We start from the raw sequence: 19,617 nt of genomic DNA, 5'->3' as shown, positions 1-19,617 counted from the left end.
GGGGAAAGTTTAACTGTCATTGGACCCGCAACGAAATTAATCAGAAGAACATAGGAGGAAACGATAAGTGATTTCAATAATAGATTACGGAATATTCTGGAACTATCCGAAAATTCAATGATTTCAGGATCCATACTTAGTTTTCCTAATAAATAAAATAATATAAAAACCATGAAATACTTATAAAATCTATGATAGATCGATATCTAATATCGAAGCTAGATTATCAATAAAAATGCTTTATCATCTACAATGAAATGTCAAAACGTAAAAGGGTATCACAATCATTTTTGGGTTACTTTACATTCGAGTAATTACGTGATAATCAATATGAGTCGATGATAATTAAAAAATAATTATGTAATACTTGCTAGCTAAGTTTCGCTACCGACTTTGCTTGCGTGGACTTCGCTCTGTCACAGAAAGTATATTTTTATCATCAGGTCATTTAGTCTCCACTGCAGGAGCACGACCCTCTAATTGACCAGAGGCAAGAGGATTTGTCCTACACTCCCCACGCTGGCCAGACGGGTTGGGGAGGCCTGATGTTCGCATATTAGTCCCTTAGTCGCCTCTTACGACATCCACGGGACGAATGGGGGTCCTATTCTACCTAAACTCCACGACAATTAGAATAGAGGTGAAAACTTAACAAACAAACAATCGACTGTCGCTTTTATAGTATTAGCAAAACCAATTAACAAAAATCAACTTTAAATCAACCACAAAAAGCATATTTCCCATCAAATTCCCAATCATATCACAATCAATAATCTCCCTTATCAACAGCACGTTACTATCTTATTTACCGTAACTTCCACACGTCCAGTCAGTTGTAACCATGGTCAAGGCACGCAAGTACGTAGTCCTCAAGACTTTCGACGGAGTCCCGAAGAGGGACGACTTCAAAATAGTCGAATACGACCTCCCTCCCATTCAAAATGGAGAGATTCTTATAAAGACGCAATGGGTCAGCGTGGATCCATATCAGCAAGCTTACAACTACCGCTACCCGGTTCCGTATGACCAGTTTGGGTTTCAAGTAGGCGTGGTCGAAGATTCTAAGGACCCCCGCTTCCCAGTCGGGACTAAAGTGGTCAGCCATAAAGGATGGTGCGACTATACCATAGCCAATGCTAGCATCATTGGCAACTCACCGATGGATAGAGTGTACAAACTGCCGGATTTGAAGGGAATGTCGCCGTCTTTGGGTGTGGGAGCAGTGGGTATGCCTGGGGCAACTGCTTATTTCGGATTTTTGGAGCTGTGTCAACCCAAAGCTGGTGAGACGGTGGTGGTAACCGGTGCAGCAGGCGGCGTTGGATCTTTAGTGGGCCAAATAGCGAAGATCAAAGGCTGTAAAGTGATCGGATTCGCTGGAACTGATGAGAAGTGCGCTTGGTTGGAAAAGGACTTGGGTTTTGATAAGGCATTGAACTACAAAACTGTGGATATCAACTCTGCTTTGAAAGCAGCTGCCCCTGAAGGCGTGGATTGTTACTTCGACAATGTTGGAGGGGAAATAAGTAGTATAATCATCAGCCAAATGAACGTCAACGGTCGAGTATCAGTCTGTGGTAGTATCAGCTCTTACAACGACTTGACACGCGGCGTGGGTAAGGCTACAATTTTACAGCCAAGCTTGGTGTCTAAACAGTTGAGGGTAGAAGGATTTTTGGTGCCAAGATGGGCCGGAAAGTGGGGGGAGGCGTTCGTAGATTTGGTGGACTGGATCAAGTCAGGTAAGATCAAAACCCAAGAGCATATAACTGAAGGATTTGAAAATATCTACGACGCGTTCGTAGGAATGCTGGCAGGTGAAAATGTGGGAAAAGCTGTTGTTAAACTTTGAAGATAGAAACAATTGAATTTAATTAAATATCATGACACTTATGTAACTGTCACTTTAAATGTGCTGTCAAAAAATACAGACATGAGACGTCACTCCTAAAGAAAGTCAAATTCAGTTTAGGCCTTTTCCAGGGCGCTTATACACGTCCCAAATATAGCTTGCCCTACCACCACTTCGGGACAACATATGGGCTGGTGTTGAGAAGAAGTGGCGGAAGAAACTCAGTCACCTTTATTCGAAAAATAATATGGTGTTATGAATGATGAAAGGTGTACCGTATTGAAAGTGTAATAGGTTTTAATTTAGCATAAATAACTCAATTACGATGATGAGTGAAGTGTTCAGTGTTGGTTGCATTTGTTTACTATTAATGATTTTACATTAATATTTATTTTAAAATAAAAGTTTCAAAAACGTTAATTTATCTTTTTCTTTATCACTTCGAATAGATCGTTGTCGTTTAGAATCTATCGAACTTTGTACACTACTATCATAGTCTGATAAAATGGATAACTGAAAGAACATAGATTAATTTAACATGGCAGCGTTGCCAGATTGTTTGGCGAGTCAACATTTTACATTTTTTTGGGTAAAAATCCAGGATAGAGCTTGTCCATAGCTGGAATCGCGCCTGAGACATAAAAATGGGGACGTCCCGAAAAAATTTAACGGACGCTAATACATGGTCACTTTTCATTGTATAGTTGTTGCAATACACGAAGGCGAGTGAGCTTTACATGTGTGGTGGCTCGCTACCGTTTGTTGTTCAATAGTTTTGACAGACATTACACTATCGTTATGTGCTTGTACACGTACACACAAGTAAAGCTCACTCGCCTTCGTGAGTTGCAAGAACTATACATACTGGATTTTGTGAGAATCTATGTAATGAGAGTTTTCGCGAATGAAAGATCCGCTAGATGGCGGGACGTGGATGTGGGGTCAGACTGCTGCGTGATTGGTGGATTTTGACATATCTGTCGATGTCATGTCAAAAATAACCAATCATGCAGCATTTGGACCTCGCGTCTACGTATTGCCATCTGGCGGATTTTAAATTCGCGAAAACCCTCATTGTGAAATGCAATAAAATTGAGTATTGAGAATACTATAAAGAAGTTTTCATTGAGAATTTTGTTTGTAGAATGTAATCTCAACAACACAAAAAAAATCTCACTGAGATTTGAATTAAACTTTTTGGACAGAAGTAGTCCAAATCCTCTGCCTCTGGTCAATTAGAGGGTCGTGCTCCTGCAGTGGAGACTAAATGACCTGATGATTATGTTTTACATAACTCATGAACTAAAATATATTTTTATTACATAGGCATATTGATATTTGTGACTTTTGTGTCCTTATCACACGTAGATAGACTTATAATCTATAATAATAATTCTTATCAATATTAAACAGATTATTAAGAATATTATTGGTGGGATTATTAAGAATATTATTGGTGGTATTCTTAATCGACGATTTTGTTGTAATCTAGTAGTCGGAGAACCCAATATTAAAAAGACTCCTACTTCCTACTAATGTTATAAATGCGAAAGTTTGTGTGGATGTCTGGATGTTTGTTACTCTTTCACGCAAAAACTACTGAACGGATTTTGTGGAAACTTTACAGTATTATTGTTTATAACACAGATTAACATATAGGCTATTATTTATAACGATATGTGACAAATACATTTCAATAAATAAATAAGACGTGTCTAAAAAGCGCCATCTATCGTCATTGGTTAAAATCTACAGCTAAAAAATGTTGACGTTCGTAAATATTCATGCGGGTGAAGCCGTTAAACGCCATCTATCAACATCATTAGTAATTAAACGACGTCCACGCGTACGAAGTCGCGGGCGACCGCTAGTTAGGACACAGAATAATAATAAGTTCTACGTACAGAAGTTTTACTTCGCGAAGGTATTTAAAAAAATGTATGCTCAATGTCATTAACAATATGGTGTAATTTAGCCTGTCTCAAGAGTCAAGCACCATTTTGTTGACAAACGTCAGTGATCGGCACTGCGCCGAAGCTATAGGGCTGACTTCGGTAAAATGATGTGACGTGAGGTGCCAAACTGCGGAAAATGGCGGAGGAAATACATGATTTAGCATGAATTATCATGAATAATATTAACTACTTATTTACCTCTCAGTGTCTTGAGGCAACTTAAAAAAGTACATTCTGTGTTTTTATTATTATTTAGGCAGTTAAATACTGCACAGTATTTAGTACACCATTTTCTTTATTTTCTTCCATCATACACAAGAATACGCGTGCGGGAGTCAATGTTCGCTCGTATGTGAGGCCTTGTCGAATAGTATCCTGTAGGTGGGCCATCGTGCGTGTTTTGTTTGCGATGTAAACTCGCGGAGATGAACAGGCCTGGTTAGGTTAGGAATATATATTCTTAAACAATATTTAAAACAGTACTTACCGAAAGCAAAGATGTCAGCCTTGGTTAGATGCGTGAAGTCTTCCTGCAACACTTCTTTGGGCAAGTACCTGCAGTCGCCTTCTTCTACGGACGGCGACGACACGCACGTCACGTGGCCGAGGTCTCCTGCAAAGAAGAAAAGAATTTTAGAAGGTGTTCTTGAAATGGAAACGTCATGTTTGGCAGTTTTATTAGCACCATCTAACTTTGACCGTAAGTGCCTTTTCACACGTTCCGGTTGCCGGCTATCCGGCGCCGGGTACCCGGTGGTGAAGTGTATGGGCATGGTACGGAGCTTTCACATGTTCCGGCGTAATTAATCCGGCATGCCCATACATTTGACGCCGGGTAGCCGGCAACCGGGACGTGTGAAAAGGGCCTAACTATAACGACAACCGGTGCTTTTTGTATGGATCTTGACAGATTTTTGACGTTTTTTAAAGTTAAATTATGATGGTGCAACCCAGCCCTAGAATTGCTGTTAAATAAGAGGCTAATTATAAAAAAGTGAGCGCAGTTCTGCCAAGCGATGACGGACGACACTGGGCATTTTTAATTAAACTCAAAGGTGTAAGGTTTATATTTCCTATTGGGTAGTTTACTTATAAATAATATAAGTGGGTAGCAAGCAATCTTTGTATGTCAACCAGTTCGGAAATAAATCTTGTAGTGCACACACGCGTCTCATTTAAATCCCAAAAGACTGGTACATAATATTTCCTTGTCACGATTCATAATGTGATTTCATTAGATAGCAGCTTGCAAGGTGCTCATTATTTGTTTACAATGAAATGAAAGATTTTTCACTAGTCGCGCGGTTATTGATTGTTGCATACAACTGTGCTGTGCTGTGACACTGTTTGTTTTTTGTTGTGCGACATTATCAAACAGATATTATGTCACATTTCATATAGGTAGCTAATTAGCAATCGTTCCATCATAATTCATACTTCATTAAAAGTTCACACAAAGCACATTATATGAAAGAGCTACATTATAACACTGCGAATAAAAATAATTGGCTGTGAAATTTTGCATGTGAAATCATATGAATAAAAATTGGCACTTTAAACTTTGACATTTTGCAAACGGATCCCTAAATCGAAAAATAGTCTTAGAAACCCCAAAGCCATTTTAAAAGACCTACCCAACGATACCCCACACGATGGGGTAGAAAAAGAAAAAAAAATCATCCCCACTTTACTAGCTAGGGAGCAACGTACCCTAAAAAACATTTTTTTTTCAAAATTTTATTGTACCGTTTTGTCAGCGTGATTAATATACATACCTCCACAAAATTACAGCTCTCTAGTGCCAATAATTTCCAAGCAAAACCTCGGACGGACAGACAGACAGACATATCGAAACTGTAAGGGTTCTTTGCCAGGATTACGGAACCCTAAAAATCATCTTTTCATATAATGGAAATGAATGAAAAATAGCAATCATTTCCATGCCTACCTGTGACCCTTCACAGGCTGAGGAAACTCCGCACAATGCTTGCCGTCGCCTTTTGTATCTTATTATTATTCTCACCGATCTTGTAGAGGTGGTCGGGGCGCGGCTCGTCGTCGTCGTAGCCGTCGTCGCTGTCGGCCGGCGCCACGTCGGCGCTGCACAGGAAGATGTTGCCCGGCTTCACGTCCATGTGGACCAGCGCTCGGGAGTGGATGTAGCTGTGGACAAATAATAATAATTTATTATAAGAATTCTCAATAAATACCGCAGTGTCTCAAGTCTTAAGTCTTTGAACAGTGCAGTGTGTGTTGCCAGTGATGGTATATGGATCTGAAACATGGTCGCTTACTTTGGGCCTCATAAGAAGGCTCAAGGTCACCCAAAGGGCGATGGAGCGGGCTACGCTTGAAGTTTCTCTGCGTGATCAAATCAGAAATGAGGAGATTCGCAGGAGAACCAAAGTGTCGGCTAGCTCTAGTAGCCCGCAGAATTGCTAAAATCAAGTGGCAGTGGGCGGGGCACGTAGCTCGTAGAGACGATGGCCGTTGGGGCAGAAAAGTTCTCGAGTGGCTCTTCTGCTGGAGTGAACCACTTTCGCAGTACTCGTTCAATTTAACGAATAAGTAATGAACGAGTGAATGAGTGAACGAAGATTTTAAAGTTACTCACGCTAGTCTGACAGCTTTTATATCTGGTGACCATCTCAGTCCAATTACACCAGAAATCTCCAACCATTTAAATGAGTGAATGACGAGTGAATGAATGAACGACAAGTGAATGAGTGACAGATTTTTTAACATAGCGAGTCACGATTCAATTGAACGAGTGAGTTAATGAACGAAGTCTTTAAAGTTACACACGCTAATCCGTCAGCTATGTGCGCTAGTAGTAACAACAGCTCGCTCTCCGCCAAAGGTCCGGCTTCCATCTTCTGCTGGAGGGAGCCACCGTCGCAATTCAAATGAACGAATGAATGAGTGAACGAAGTCTTTAAAGTTACTCACGCTAGTCCCTCCGCTATAAGTTGTCTGGTTCCCATCACATTCCAGCTACATCTCCAACCGTTTAAATGAGTGATTGACTAATGAATGAGCTAACGAGTGAAAGAAGTCTTTAAAGTTACTCACGCTAGTCTTTCAACAGCAACAATAGTTCGCTCTCTTCTGCTGAAGAATTACGGTCGCAGTAATCATTCAATTGAACGAATGAAGAGTGAATGAGTGAACGAAGTCTTTAAAGTTACTCACGCTAATCCGTCAGCTATGTGCGCTAGTAGTAACAACAGCTCGCTCTCCGCCAAAGGTCCGGCTTCCATCTTCTGTTGGAGGGAGCCACCGTCGCAGTACTCGTTCAATTGAACGAGTGAACGAGTAAATGAGTGAACGAAAGTGTTACTTACGCCAATTCGTCAGATATGATGTCTATTGCACCCAACCTAAAAATTCTCCACCAGATCTCTCATCATTCAAATGAGTGAATGACGAGTGAATGAATGAACGACTAGTGAATGAATGAACGACTTGTGAATGAATGAACGACTAGTGAATGAGTGACAGATTTTTTATCAAAGCGAGTCACGATTCAATTGAACGATTGAATGAGTGAACGAAGTCTTTATAGTTACTCACGCTAATCCGTCAGCTATGTGCGCTAGTAGTAACAACAGCTCGCTCTCCGCCAGAGGTCCGGCTTCCATCTTCTGCTGGAGGGAGCCACTGTCGTAGTACTCGTTCAATCGAACGAATGAACGATGTCTTTAAAGTTATTCACGCTAGTCTGTCAGCTTTTATATCTGGTGACCATCTCAGTCCAATTACACCAGAAATCTCTAACCATTCAAATGAGTGAATGATGAGTGAATTAATGAACGACTAGTGAATGAGTGACAGATTTTTTATTAAAGCGAGTCACGTTTCAATTGAACGATTGAATGAGTGAACGAAGTCTTTATAGTTACTCACGCTAATCCGTCAGCTATGTGCGCTAGTAGTAACAGCAATTCGCTCTCCGCCAGAGGCCCGGCTTCCATCTTCTGTTGGAGGGAGCCACCGTCGCAGTACTCGTTCTGGATTATCATATGGTCGTCTTCCGCCCACGCTGAGTAATATCTGTGGTTTGAAATAGGTAATATTGAATTAAAAATAAGCTTCTCACATACCAATTGGATACTTGGTGACTTTTTAAGAGCTACCAAAACATCCCATTTATTTTGATTATATTAGAGACTAGCGGCCGCCCGCGACTTCGTACGCGTGGATCCCGTTTTACCCCCTTCATCTATCTTACGCGGTTTAGATTTTTTCATACAAATGTTTTTCCCGCTAACTCCCGTTCCCGTGCGAATTTTGCAATATCCTGTTGTAACTAAGCTTTAAGTTTACTAAGGTACCTGCATGCCAAATTTCAAGCGTCTAACTTGAGCGGTTTAGATTTTCCCGCTAATTTCCGTTCCCGTGAGAATTTCTAAGTATACTATAACCTGCCCAGGAGTATGAAGATGAATTGTGCCAAGTTTTGTTAAAATCCGTTGAGTAGTTTTTGTTTCTATAAGGAACATACAGACAGACAGACAGACAGACAGACAGACAGACAAAAATTTTACTGATTGCATTTTTAGCATCAGTATCGATCACTAATCACCCCCTGATAGTTATTTTGAAAATATATTTCATGTACAGAATTGACCTCTCTACAGATTTATTATAAGTATAGATTGGTTTTAGTCTAATCGATATAATTGATGGTTTATTTATTATTATTTACTAGCTGACCCGGCGAACTCTGTTCCGCCTTAAAGGCAGTAAATTAGCAAATTTTGACCGACTGGACTACAACAAACATTTTAAAACCAAAATCAGCTCAATCGGCCCAGCCGTTCTCGAGTTTTAATCAGACTAACGAACAACAATTCATTTTTATTTATATAGATAGATAGATTAGTACAAAACAATTGTAAGCTTACAGAGCAGGTTCAAACGCTTACAAGCTTAAAAATAACAATGTCAATATAAGTTAAATACATTTAGGTTAAAGTTAGTCACCTATTGTCTATGGCAGGGATGGACAACTTATTTCGACTTGAGATCTACTTGTTTTTGACAAAACCCTGCGTGCCCCTTGTACAGACATCGAACTTTCACTAATAATAATTTACGGTAACATTATTTTTAGACGGTGTCTTCTCCAAGGGTTGTGCAATAAGCAAGAGCGTCCGCGGAAGACCAGCTTCGTGACTTGCCCTTTTGAGCATGTCACGATAAGTGCTGAGCGGGTGCCTATTGGCACAGTTTTTTTCTCACCACTTGTTTTAATAGCCTACATATTATGTGTTTTGTTGTTTTTTTTTTGTATTGTGTCTTTTTTTTCTGTGTCAATAAACCTTTTCTTATGGGCCTCATAAGAAGGCTCAAGGTCACCCAAAGAGCGATGGAGCGTGCTATGCTCGGAGTTTCCCTGCGTGATCGAATCAGAAATGAGGAGATCCGTAGGAGAACCAGAGTGACTGACATAGCCCGCAGAATCGCTAAAATCAAGTGGCAGTGGGCGGGGCACATAGCTCGAAGAGCTGATGGCCGCTGGGGCAGGAAAGTTCTTGAGTGGCGACCACGAGCTGGAAGACGTAGCGTGGGCAGGCCTCCCACTAGGTGGACCGACGATCTGGTGAAGGTCGCGGGAAGTACCTGGATGCAGGCGGCGCAGGACCGGTCTTTGTGGAAATCCTTGGGGGAGGCCTTTGTCCAGCAGTGGACGTCTTTCGGCTGAAACGAACGAACGAACGAAACCTTTTCTAAACCTTTTCTATTCTATTGTAGACCTCATAAACAATCCCATATTTCTTACCTGACGACATGCGGGTGCTTCTCTAAGGCGGCGTGTGCGTAAACCTCTGTCAGCGCTGCCCTTTCGGCCGCCGACCCCGCTACAGGCCTGTAATAAACATACATAAGTAATTTTTTTATTATTTTTTATTTTTTACAAATGCCCTTTATCATTACACTCAAGGGAAATATGCTTTATAATGCATTGTAATGTGAATAGATTTTAATGTTGTTAAACTTGTTATAACACGTTTTGTTTCGAGATACCTACCAGTGTCAAAAATTACATTTAAATACTAATACTACTAGTTAGCTATAAAATGTATCTTTTTGCGAATTTCGCTATGGGAAGATCGCTTGCTTATCCTAAAATACAGGGCTCTGCCCTAACTTAGGCAGCAAAGCTCAATGTTTTTAGAATCATAATATTTTGTAAGATACATTAATGTCTGTACTTAAAAATTTGTTGCTAGTTTTTTTATATGCATGTACTTACTTTTGAATAAATAGATTTGTATTGTATTGTATTGTAAAATTAACAACAAATTAAAGCCAAACATTTCCATTATTGTATAAATAGTGTAGCGAAAGTGCCCCAAACGCTTCAGAGTAAGCAGAGTCACCTCAGAGACGTTTAGAGTCACCAAAGTCACCTCAGAGACGTTTAGAGTCACCAAAGTCACCTCAAGAGTCACCTAAGAATCTCAGCAGAGGCCACAGTCAACTTAGAATCGCTTTAGTGTCGCTGAAGTCACCTCAGAGCTGATAGAGTCGACTCAGAGTCCCTAGAGTCGCAGCAGAGTATCTAGTCTCCTTAGAGTTGCCTGAAAGTCGCTAGAATTACGTCTGAGTTGCCAGTCTCTAAGAGTCATATCAGAGTCGATTTAGAGTCTCTAGAGTCGCCTCAGAATCCCAGCAGAGTCACTACATCTAACATCTACATACAGTCATCTAAGAGTCGCCTCAGTTACGCTAGAGTCACATCAATACTCAAATCTTTATCAAACTAGCTCGTCGCTTGTTATCATGACGACGTCGTCCACAGCATTGTGAACCTTATCCCCTCGCGTTAAAGTCCAACATACCTTAACGACCGTTTGAGCGCGTACACGCAGCCGTCCAATTTGTTCACGCACTTAGTGACGCGCCCGAACTGCCCGCGGCCTATCACGCCTAGCTCTATGAACTCCACGTTGTAGCGGGATATGATGATGACGACGCACTAGTTGCGTCGCAGCAGAGTTGCTATAGAGTCGCAGCAGCGTTGCAGCACAGTCGAGTCACCTTACAGTTGATTAAGAATCTCTAATGTCACCTTAGAATCGCCTAAGAGACTCCGGAATCTCCTCAAGAGTGTCTAGTCACCTTCGAGTATCTAGAGTCACCTTAGAGAGTCTAGAGTCACCCCAGAGTCTTTAGAGTCACCCCAGAGTCTCTAGAGTCACCCCAGAGTCTATAGAGTCACCTTAGAGACTTTAGAGTCACCCCAGATTCTATAGAGTCACCTTAGAGTCTCTAGAGTCACCCCAGAGTCTATAGAGTCACTTTGAGAGTCTCTAGAGTCATCTTAGAGTCTCTAGAGTCACCTTAGAGACTTTAGAGTCACCCCAGAGTCTATAGTCACCTTAGAGTCTCTAGAGTCACCCCAGAGTCTATAGTCACCTTAGAGACTTTAGAGTCACCTTAGAGTCTCTAAGAGTCTATAGTCACCTTAGATACTTTAGAGTCACCCCAGAGTCTATAGAGTCACCTTAGAGTCTCTAAGAGTCTATAGTCACCTTAGAGACTTTAGAGTCACCCCAGAGTCTATAGTCACCTTAGAGACTTTAGAGTCACCCCAGAGTCTATAGAGTCACCTTAGAGTCTCTAGAGTCACCCCAGAGTCTAAAGTCACCTTAGAGTCTCTAGAGTCATCTTAGAGTCTCTAGAGTCACCTTAGAGTCTCTAGAGTCACCCCAGAGTCTATAGAGTCACCTTAGAATCTCTAGAGTCACCCCAGAGTCTATAGTCACCTTAGAGTCTCTAGAGTCACCTTAGAGTCTCTAGAGTCACCCCAGAGTCTATAGAGTCACCTTAGAATCTCTAGAGTCACCTTAGAGTCTCTAGAGTCACCCCAGAGTCTATAGTCACCTTAGACTTTAGAGTCACCCCAGAGTCTCTAGAGTCACCTTAGAGTCTCTAGAGTCACCTTAGAGTCTCTAGAGTCACCTTAGAGTCTCTACAGTCACCCCAAAGTCTATAGTCACCTTAGAGTCTTTAGAGTCACCTTAGAGTCTTTAAGAGTCTAGAGTCACCTTAGAGTCTCTAGAGTCACCCCAGAGTCTATAGTCACCTTAGACTTTAGAGTCACCCCAGAGTCTATAGAGTCACCTTGAGAGTCTCTAGAGTCACCCCAGAGTCTATAGAGAGTCACCCCAGAGTCTATAGAGTCACCTTAGAGTCTCTAGAGTCACCTTAGAGTCTCTAGAGTCATCTTAGAGTCTATAGAGTCACCTTGAGAGTATCTAGAGTCGCCTCAAAGTCACTAGAGTCGCTTCCTACCATGATGTTAACATTCACCACATTGTGAACCTTAGCCCCTCGCGTTAAAGTCCAACATACCTTAACGACCGTTTGAGCGCGTACACGCAGCCGTCCAATTTGTTCACGCACTTAGTGACGCGCCCGAACTGCCCGCGGCCTATCACGCCTAGCTCTATGAACTCCACGTTGTAGCGGGATATGATGATGATGACGCACTAGTTGCGTCGCAACAGAGTCGCTACAGGGTCGCAACAGAGTCGCTACAGGGTCGCAACAGAGTCGCAACAGAGTCGCTACAGGGTCGCAACAGAGTCGCTACAGGGTCGCAACAGAGTCGCTAGTCACCTCAGAGTTGCTTAAGAGTCTCTAAAGTCATCTTAGAGTCGCCCAAGGGTCTCTGTAATCTTCTCAGACTCTTAAACTCACCTTAATGTCTGTAAAAGTAACCTTCTCTAGAGTCACCTTTGAGAGTCTAGAGTCACCGTAGAGTATCTAGAGTCACCCCAGAGTCTATAGTCACCTTAGAGACTTTAGAGTCACCCCAAAGTCTATAGAGTCACCTTGAGAGTCTCTAGAGTCACCCCAGAGTCTCTAGAGTCACCTTAGTCTCTAGAGTCACCTTAGTCTCTAGAGTCATCTTGGTGTCTCTAGAGTCACCCCAGAGTCTATAGTCACCTTAGAGTCTCTAGAGTCACCCCAGAGTCTATAGAGTCACCTTAGAATCTCTAGAGTCACCCCAGAGTCTATAGAGTCACCTTAGAATCTCTAGAGTCACCCCAGAGTCTATAGAGTCACCTTAGTCTCTAGTCACCCCAGAGTCTATAGTCACCTTAGAGACTTTAGAGTCACCCCAGAGTCGATAGAGTCACCACAGAGTCTATAGAGTCACCTTAGAATCTCTAGAGTCACCCCAGAGTCTATAGAGTCACCTTAGAGTCTCTAGAGTCACCCCAGAGTCTATAGTCACCTTAGAGTCTCTAGAGTCACCCCAGAGTCTATAGTCACCTTAGTCTCTAGAGTCACCTTAGTCTCTAGAGTCATCTTGGTGTCTCTAGAGTCACCCCAGAGTCTATAGTCACCTTAGAGTCTCTAGAGTCACCCCAGAGTCTATAGAGTCACCTTAGAATCTCTAGAGTCACCCCAGAGTCTATAGAGTCACCTTAGAATCTCTAGAGTCACCCCAGAGTCTATAGAGTCACCTTAGTCTCTAGTCACCCCAGAGTCTATAGTCACCTTAGAGACTTTAGAGTCACCCCAGAGTCGATAGAGTCACCACAGAGTCTATAGAGTCACCTTAGAATCTCTAGAGTCACCCCAGAGTCTATAGAGTCACCTTAGAGTCTCTAGAGTCACCCCAGAGTATAGTCACCTTAGAGTCTCTAGAGTCACCCCAGAGTCTATAGTCACCTTAGAGACTTTAGAGTCACCTTAGTCTCTAGAGTCACCCCAGAGTCTATAGTCACCTTAGAGACTCTAGAGTCACCTTAGAGTCTCTAGAGTCACCCTAGAGTCTATAGTCACCTTAGAGACTTTAGAGTCACCTTAGAATCTCTAGAGTCACCCCAGAGTCTATAGAGTCATCTTAGAGTTTCTAGAGTCACCCCAGAGTCTATAGTCACCTTAGAGTCTCTAGAGTCACCCCAGAGTCTATAGTCACCTTAGAGTCTCTAGAGTCACCCCAGAGTCTATAGTCACCTTAGACTTTAGAGTCACCCCAGAGTCTATAGAGTCACCTTGAGAGTCTCTAGAGTCACCTTAGAGTCTCTAGAGTCACCTTGAGAGTCTCTAGAGTCACCTTAGAGTCTCTAGAGTCATCTTGGAGTCTCTAGAGTCACACCAGAGTCTATAGTCACCTTAGAGACTTTAGAGTCACCCCAGAGTCTATAGTCACCTTAAGTCTGTAAAAGTCACCTTAGAGTCTCTAGAGTCACCTTAAGAGTCTCTAGAGTCATCTTAGAGTCTCTAGAGTCACCTTAGAGTCTCTAGAGTCACCTTGAGAGTCTCTAGAGTCACCTTAGAAAGTCTAGAGTCACCTTAGAAAGTCTAGAGTCACCTTAGAGTATCTAGAGTCACCCCAGTCTATAGTCACCTTAGAGTCTCTAGAGTCACCCCAGAATCTATAGTCACCTTGAGAGTCTCTAGAGTCACCTTAGAGTCTCTAGAGTCATCTTGGAGTCTCTAGAGTCACCCCAGAGTCTATAGAGTCACCTTAGAGTCTCTAGAGTCACCTTAGTCTCTAGAGTCACCCCAGAGTCTATAGTCACCTTAGAGACTCTAGAGTCACCTTAGAGTCTATAGAGTCACCCCAGAGTCTATAGTCACCTTAGAGTCTCTAGAGTCACCTTGAGAGTCTTTAGAGTCACCTTAGTCTCTAAGAGTCATCTTAGAGTCTCTAGTCGCAGCAGAGTATCTAGAGTCGCATGAAACTCTCTGAGTCACTTTTATCAATGATGACGTCGTCCACCACATTCTAAACCTTAGCCCCTCGCGTTAAAGTCCAACATACCTTAACGACCGTTTGAGCGCGTACACGCAGCCGTCCAATTTGTTCACGCACTTAGTGACGCGCCCGAACTGCCCGCGGCCTATCACGCCTAGCTCTATGAACTCCACGTTGTAGCGGGATATGATGATGATGACGCACTAGTTGCCGAGCAGCAGAGTCGCTACAGGGTCGCAGCAAAGTCGCTAGTCACCTTACAGTTGATTAAGAATCTCTAATGTCACCTTAGAATCGCCCAAGAGTCTCTGTAATCTCCTCAGACTCTAAACTCACCTTAATGTGCTAAATAAAAAATAAATACTTTTCTTTCTTTCTTTCTTTCTAATGTCTGTAAGTCACCTTAGAATCTCTAGAGTCACCCCAGAGTCTATAGAGTCACCTTAGAGTCTCTAGAGTCACCTTAGTCTCTAAGAGTCATCTTAGAGTCTCTAAGAGTCGCAGCAGAGTACCTAGAGTCGCATTAAACTCTAAGAGTCACTTTCATCAATGATGACGTCGTCCACCACATTGTAAACCTTATCCCCTCGCGTTAAAGTCCAACATACCTTAACGACCGTTTGAGCGCGTAGACGCAGCCGTCCAATTTGTTCACGCACTTAGTGACGCGCCCGAACTGCCCGCGGCCTATCACGCCTAGCTCTATGAACTCCACGTTGTAGCGGGATATGTTTGACTCCTGCGGGATAAATAAATTAATAATAAACAAGCTTTCATAACAGTACTATAGTCTGGTCTGTGAGCACGTAGAATTAGGTCCAATGACCCCTAGCTACCCATCCTTATCGCTCGCGCGTAATTATGTTGCTATCGCGCTCACTCACTGCGGGTGCCAGTCGCACAGTCGCGACAGCAATATAATTACGCGCGAGCGATAAGGATGGGTAGCTAGGGGTCATTGGACAAAATTCTACGTGCTCACGGACCGGGCTTTAGTTAAATATAAGATAGTAAGAACTTTTGCAGACTTTTAGAAGGACGATAGTTGGGTCGGCTTGCAATTTGTATGAGGAATCGAGCGATACCAAATCGGTGTGTGCGCACTTCTACTTATGAAATAACATCGACTAAGCGGGTGGACTGTTCCCACCTCTCGTTCCCACCGCTGCAACTCCTGTGTAGCCAGGATCTACAGCTTGACCGCCAATAACACAACCAGTGAAGGTCAAGTTTGTCCCGGGGGAAAGTTAAACTGTCATTGGACCCGCAACGAAATTAATCAGAAGAACATAGGAGTTCGAAGTTAAGGTTCTACTTCCTAAACGCATGATACGGTTTATTATTATCCACTTGTAGTAGTTTTTCCTGCATAAATGACTTTCTGTTGCCTGAACACTTTATGCGGCAGTGGGAAAACAGTTCCCACCATTTAGCGGAAGTGGGAATATTGTTCCCACCATGTTGCGGTTATCTTAATTGTCTTAAGGTCCAAAACAATGAAAAATTCGGACTTATTATGCCTTTATGGTAGGCTTTGGGCTATATAACATCACCCTACAGCCAATAGGGGCGGAGCAGTAAAGAAAAATGTTGCAAAAACGGGAAATATTATTTCAACTATTTTCACGCGTACGAAGTAGTGAAAATTCAATTCAAACTTACCCTGAGTCTTTTGGCAGGTTGCTCGGGCGTTGCATCCCATGTCGGCGTTTTCGACAACGCCCGTTTTTTCTTGTTCAACGCTTGACCTGTAACAGATTTTTGTTTATTATAATTTAAGCACTCGTAATTTAATCATTGAGGGAGGCCTATGTTCAGCAGTAGACGTCCTGTGGCTGAAATTATGATGATGATCAACCACTTGTAATTGAGTAGTTGACACCTTAGTAAATGAGGGGTTTTCGTTTTGTGCTATAGTTGGCGCCACTGGCGAATGACAGGACCTTATTCTATTCTCTAGCTACTCCTTGATATTCTGCTTGATTCGTCCTAAATGACCTTTTTTATGTACAACAATGCAGGTGGTGTTAAGTGAGATGCAGTCTAGGATGGTACATATTTGCCCTGTAAGTGCATTCACTCTCGCCTTGAAAAGGCCCCGATGATAGTGTTCAGGAAATACCGCAGCTGGCAGCGAATTCCAGTCTCTATAGTCAGGTCTGTGAGCACGTAGAATTTCGTCCAACGACCCCAAGCTACCCATCCTTATCGCTCGCGCGTAATTATGTTGCTATCGCGCTCGCACTATAATTAATATAATTCCGCGCGAGTGATAAGGATGGGTAGCTTGGGGTCATTGGACAAAATTCTACGTGCTCACAGCCCGGGCTTTAGCTGTTCGCATTATAAAAGAGTTAGCTAAACATGATAATGATTGATATTCTGCTTGACTCGTCCTAAATGATTTGAAAATTATAAATAACTTGAAAAAATCGAACTGCCTAAGGCGGGAATTGAACCCACGACCTTCCGCTTGCCGGGCGATCTAAATGACCTGATAATTATTGATTTTCTTATGGCTCACCATCAGGCGTGAATGGATTAATGTTGGCGGCGGGCCGCGGTCTCGAGTCATCCATGTCGTCAGGCGGTAGACTGCCCAACGCGCTGTCTTCGTCCCCTGATGATGATGATGATGGATGATGATGAGTAGGCTCACCGTCGGAGGCATGCAGAAGCTAAACTTAAATACCTGGTGATGATGATGACAACGGTGACACAGTAGAGCGTCAGAGGGTTAGTGTTCTCCATCACTCGACCCTATGATGATGATGATGATGTGTCAAATCACTCTACCCTCTTAACTCGTCCTAAATTGCCTGATGATGGCGACTGAGTGGTGATGATGATGACGACTACAATCTGTCTCGCCATCTAGCTGCTAGAAATATGTTCTGAGCGATGCGTTATCGCTCGCGTATCAGTGAGTGTGCGAGCGCGACAGCAACATAATTACGCGCGAGCGATAAGGATGGGTAGCTTGGGGTCATTGGACAAAATTCTACGTGCTCGCAGGCCAGACTATAGCTACATTAATGTTCTGCGCGACTCATCCTAAATGACTGGTAGAACAGTCTTGTCTTACCATCAGGCGTGAATGGGTTGATGTTGGCGGCAGGCCGCGGTCTCGAGTCATCCATGTCGTCAGGTGGTAGACTGCCCAACGCGCTGTCTTCGTCCCCTGACGGCGGGTGGAGGTGATGACTGGATCCTGACGGCATGCCTGCAATGAGAATACAAAATTTAACAACAGCTCTTAATTTAAGGTTTGTTCTTAGCGCCAGTCCCATCCGATATGAGACTGAATCGTTGAGGTCTTCGTCACCATCATAATGCTTAGAGCATATGCACACGGCATTTTTAAACGCGACGTCGACGCGCGTTTGTAGTGATACCAACTTATTATTATTCTGTGGTGAATGTGGTGATACACACAAAAGTCGGACCCAATCTATACGACATGTTTGTAGAAAAAAAGCGCACTGTTGACGCGCGTTTAAAAAAACGATATGTGCATAGGCCCTTAGACTCCCCGCAAACTACATAGTTTTTGCCGGCCGATACTTTGTTCGGGCTGTTTAGTATGAACATATTGTATGAAAGTGGGCACATTACAAAAACATAATTTAATTTTTTTTTATCCACAACGAGGAAGCTCTTAGCCTGTATCTCACCTGAATGGTAAGTGATGATCAGGCCGAGGGTGGAAGCGAGCTTCACCTGGAATCCTCAACCACGGAGGAACTGGCTATCTTACCTCTAACTGCCGGAATACAACAATGCTGTTAACATTGTTTTTATGGCGACAGACTTAGGTAAGATGGTGGTAGCTAGCCAGGCGGACTTAGAACAAGCCGTACCACCAACCAAACCGAACAGAAAAATCTGCCCCCACTGGGAATCGAACCCGAGACCTCTGCGTCAGCTTACCACTAGACCACAGAGGCGGTGTACTTGACACTGACTGGCTATTATTCAAATCTATCGAACCTTTAAAATAAAATTAACTCACCCGTCGGCGCGTTCAATTTGGGCGGAAACAGCCTCGACCGGGGCGGGTGGTGGGAGGGCGTCGAACACTTCTCCAGCAACGACTTCGGAGTGTGGGGGCTGTCGAACAACCTGTAGGCAGAATGGAATATTATTAAGGTGGCAGTAAGGTACACAAGGAGAAGTGGTGTAAACGGTTGACAGTGTGGTACCCAAGAGATGGCGCCAGAAACCGAGGTCGCAAGGCTTTAAGATGGGAGGATGAATTGAGGTTGACCGCAGGACCTCTATGGATGAGAGTGGCGGAGGACAGAAGGCAATGGAAGGAGTTGGAGGAGGCCTTTGCCAATAGGCACACCGAAATCTTAGACATTTTGTGAAAGTTATTTTAAGTGAAGCATTTGTTCTATATGGGTCATTCTAAGTTAAGAGGTACTTTCGATGGCAAGGGCAAAAAAGTACATTTTTTTTATTCTAACTACCTAATTAACCTATTTATTGCTTAAAACTAAATGTCTTCTACATGCTCACTTAATTTTATTACAGAAATGTACACAGTTTAGTCACAATAAGTTCTAATACAAGAAAAAAGTCACTCCCCTGGGCTGTCCCAAACCCGACTTTATTTGTAAACCAGTTATTATGAATGTATTAAAATTAAATAATTACTTCATCATCATTAATTTTATACAGAACAATAACTTAGGAACACTGTCTTATAAGTCAAATTACATAAATTCAAATTTTTCATAAATAATATCAATGCCGAAATTTGTCCTCCGTATTTTGTGTCTCGTCCCCTGGCTTTTTGTTTTTGTTTAAAAATCAGTTTTGTTTTACTATTTTGTGGAAGTTGTGGCCTTTAGTGCATAGGATGTAACGTGAAGCTATCAACAAGAGGCGCATAAGCCGACTGCGAAGTCATTTTAACCGCCATTTCAATCACGCCGCTCGCTGGGTGTAGAAGTGTTGAGTGAATGCAGTCTTTCCTCTGGTAAGTTTTATTTAGCAATTATTTGTTAAAATACTAATGTAAACTTCAATATTTACTATGAATAGTGCATACATTGTTACGTTTGGTTGTGAATTGCGTA

General features: G+C 42.6%; 2 protein-coding genes and 1 long non-coding RNA gene across 3 annotated transcripts in view; 2 read left to right on the top strand and 1 right to left on the bottom strand.

Annotated features, from left to right (window-relative positions):
- LOC135085715 (uncharacterized) overlaps window positions 1-19,617 on the top strand; it is a 138,376-nt gene that overhangs the window by 58,900 nt on the left and 59,859 nt on the right. The gene's annotated exons all lie outside the window — the stretch shown is intronic.
- The window catches only part of LOC135085578 (wee1-like protein kinase), a 33,247-nt gene that overhangs the window by 1,954 nt on the left and 11,676 nt on the right, over window positions 1-19,617 (bottom strand). Inside the window, exons 2-9 of the mRNA XM_063980350.1 lie at window positions 18,546-18,655; window positions 17,619-17,756; window positions 16,196-16,281; window positions 15,142-15,272; window positions 9,593-9,679; window positions 7,714-7,860; window positions 5,831-5,970; window positions 4,295-4,420 (exon numbers count right to left, since the gene is read on the bottom strand). Coding sequence (XP_063836420.1) covers window positions 4,295-4,420; window positions 5,831-5,970; window positions 7,714-7,860; window positions 9,593-9,679; window positions 15,142-15,272; window positions 16,196-16,281; window positions 17,619-17,756; window positions 18,546-18,655 — 965 coding nt within the window. The remainder of the gene's footprint in view (window positions 1-4,294; window positions 4,421-5,830; window positions 5,971-7,713; window positions 7,861-9,592; window positions 9,680-15,141; window positions 15,273-16,195; window positions 16,282-17,618; window positions 17,757-18,545; window positions 18,656-19,617) is intronic.
- On the top strand, window positions 812-2,268 carry LOC135085692 (prostaglandin reductase 1-like). Its single transcript, XM_063980501.1, has one exon. The coding sequence runs from the start codon at window positions 842-844 to the stop codon at window positions 1,850-1,852; it is 1,011 nt and encodes a 336-aa protein (XP_063836571.1). The 5' UTR covers window positions 812-841; the 3' UTR covers window positions 1,853-2,268.

The sequence above is a fragment of the Ostrinia nubilalis genome, chromosome 29 (assembly GCF_963855985.1).
Source record: "Ostrinia nubilalis chromosome 29, ilOstNubi1.1, whole genome shotgun sequence".
NCBI lineage: Eukaryota > Metazoa > Arthropoda > Insecta > Lepidoptera > Crambidae > Ostrinia > Ostrinia nubilalis.
The sequence above is the reverse complement of the archived record's forward strand: the minus strand, read 5'-3'. Positions and strand labels throughout refer to the sequence as shown.

Bases quoted from the DNA above. Each gene is read 5' to 3' on its own strand.
- LOC135085692 (XM_063980501.1), top strand. From the start codon at position 842: ATGGTCAAGGCACGCAAGTACGTAGTCCTCAAGACTTTCGACGGAGTC.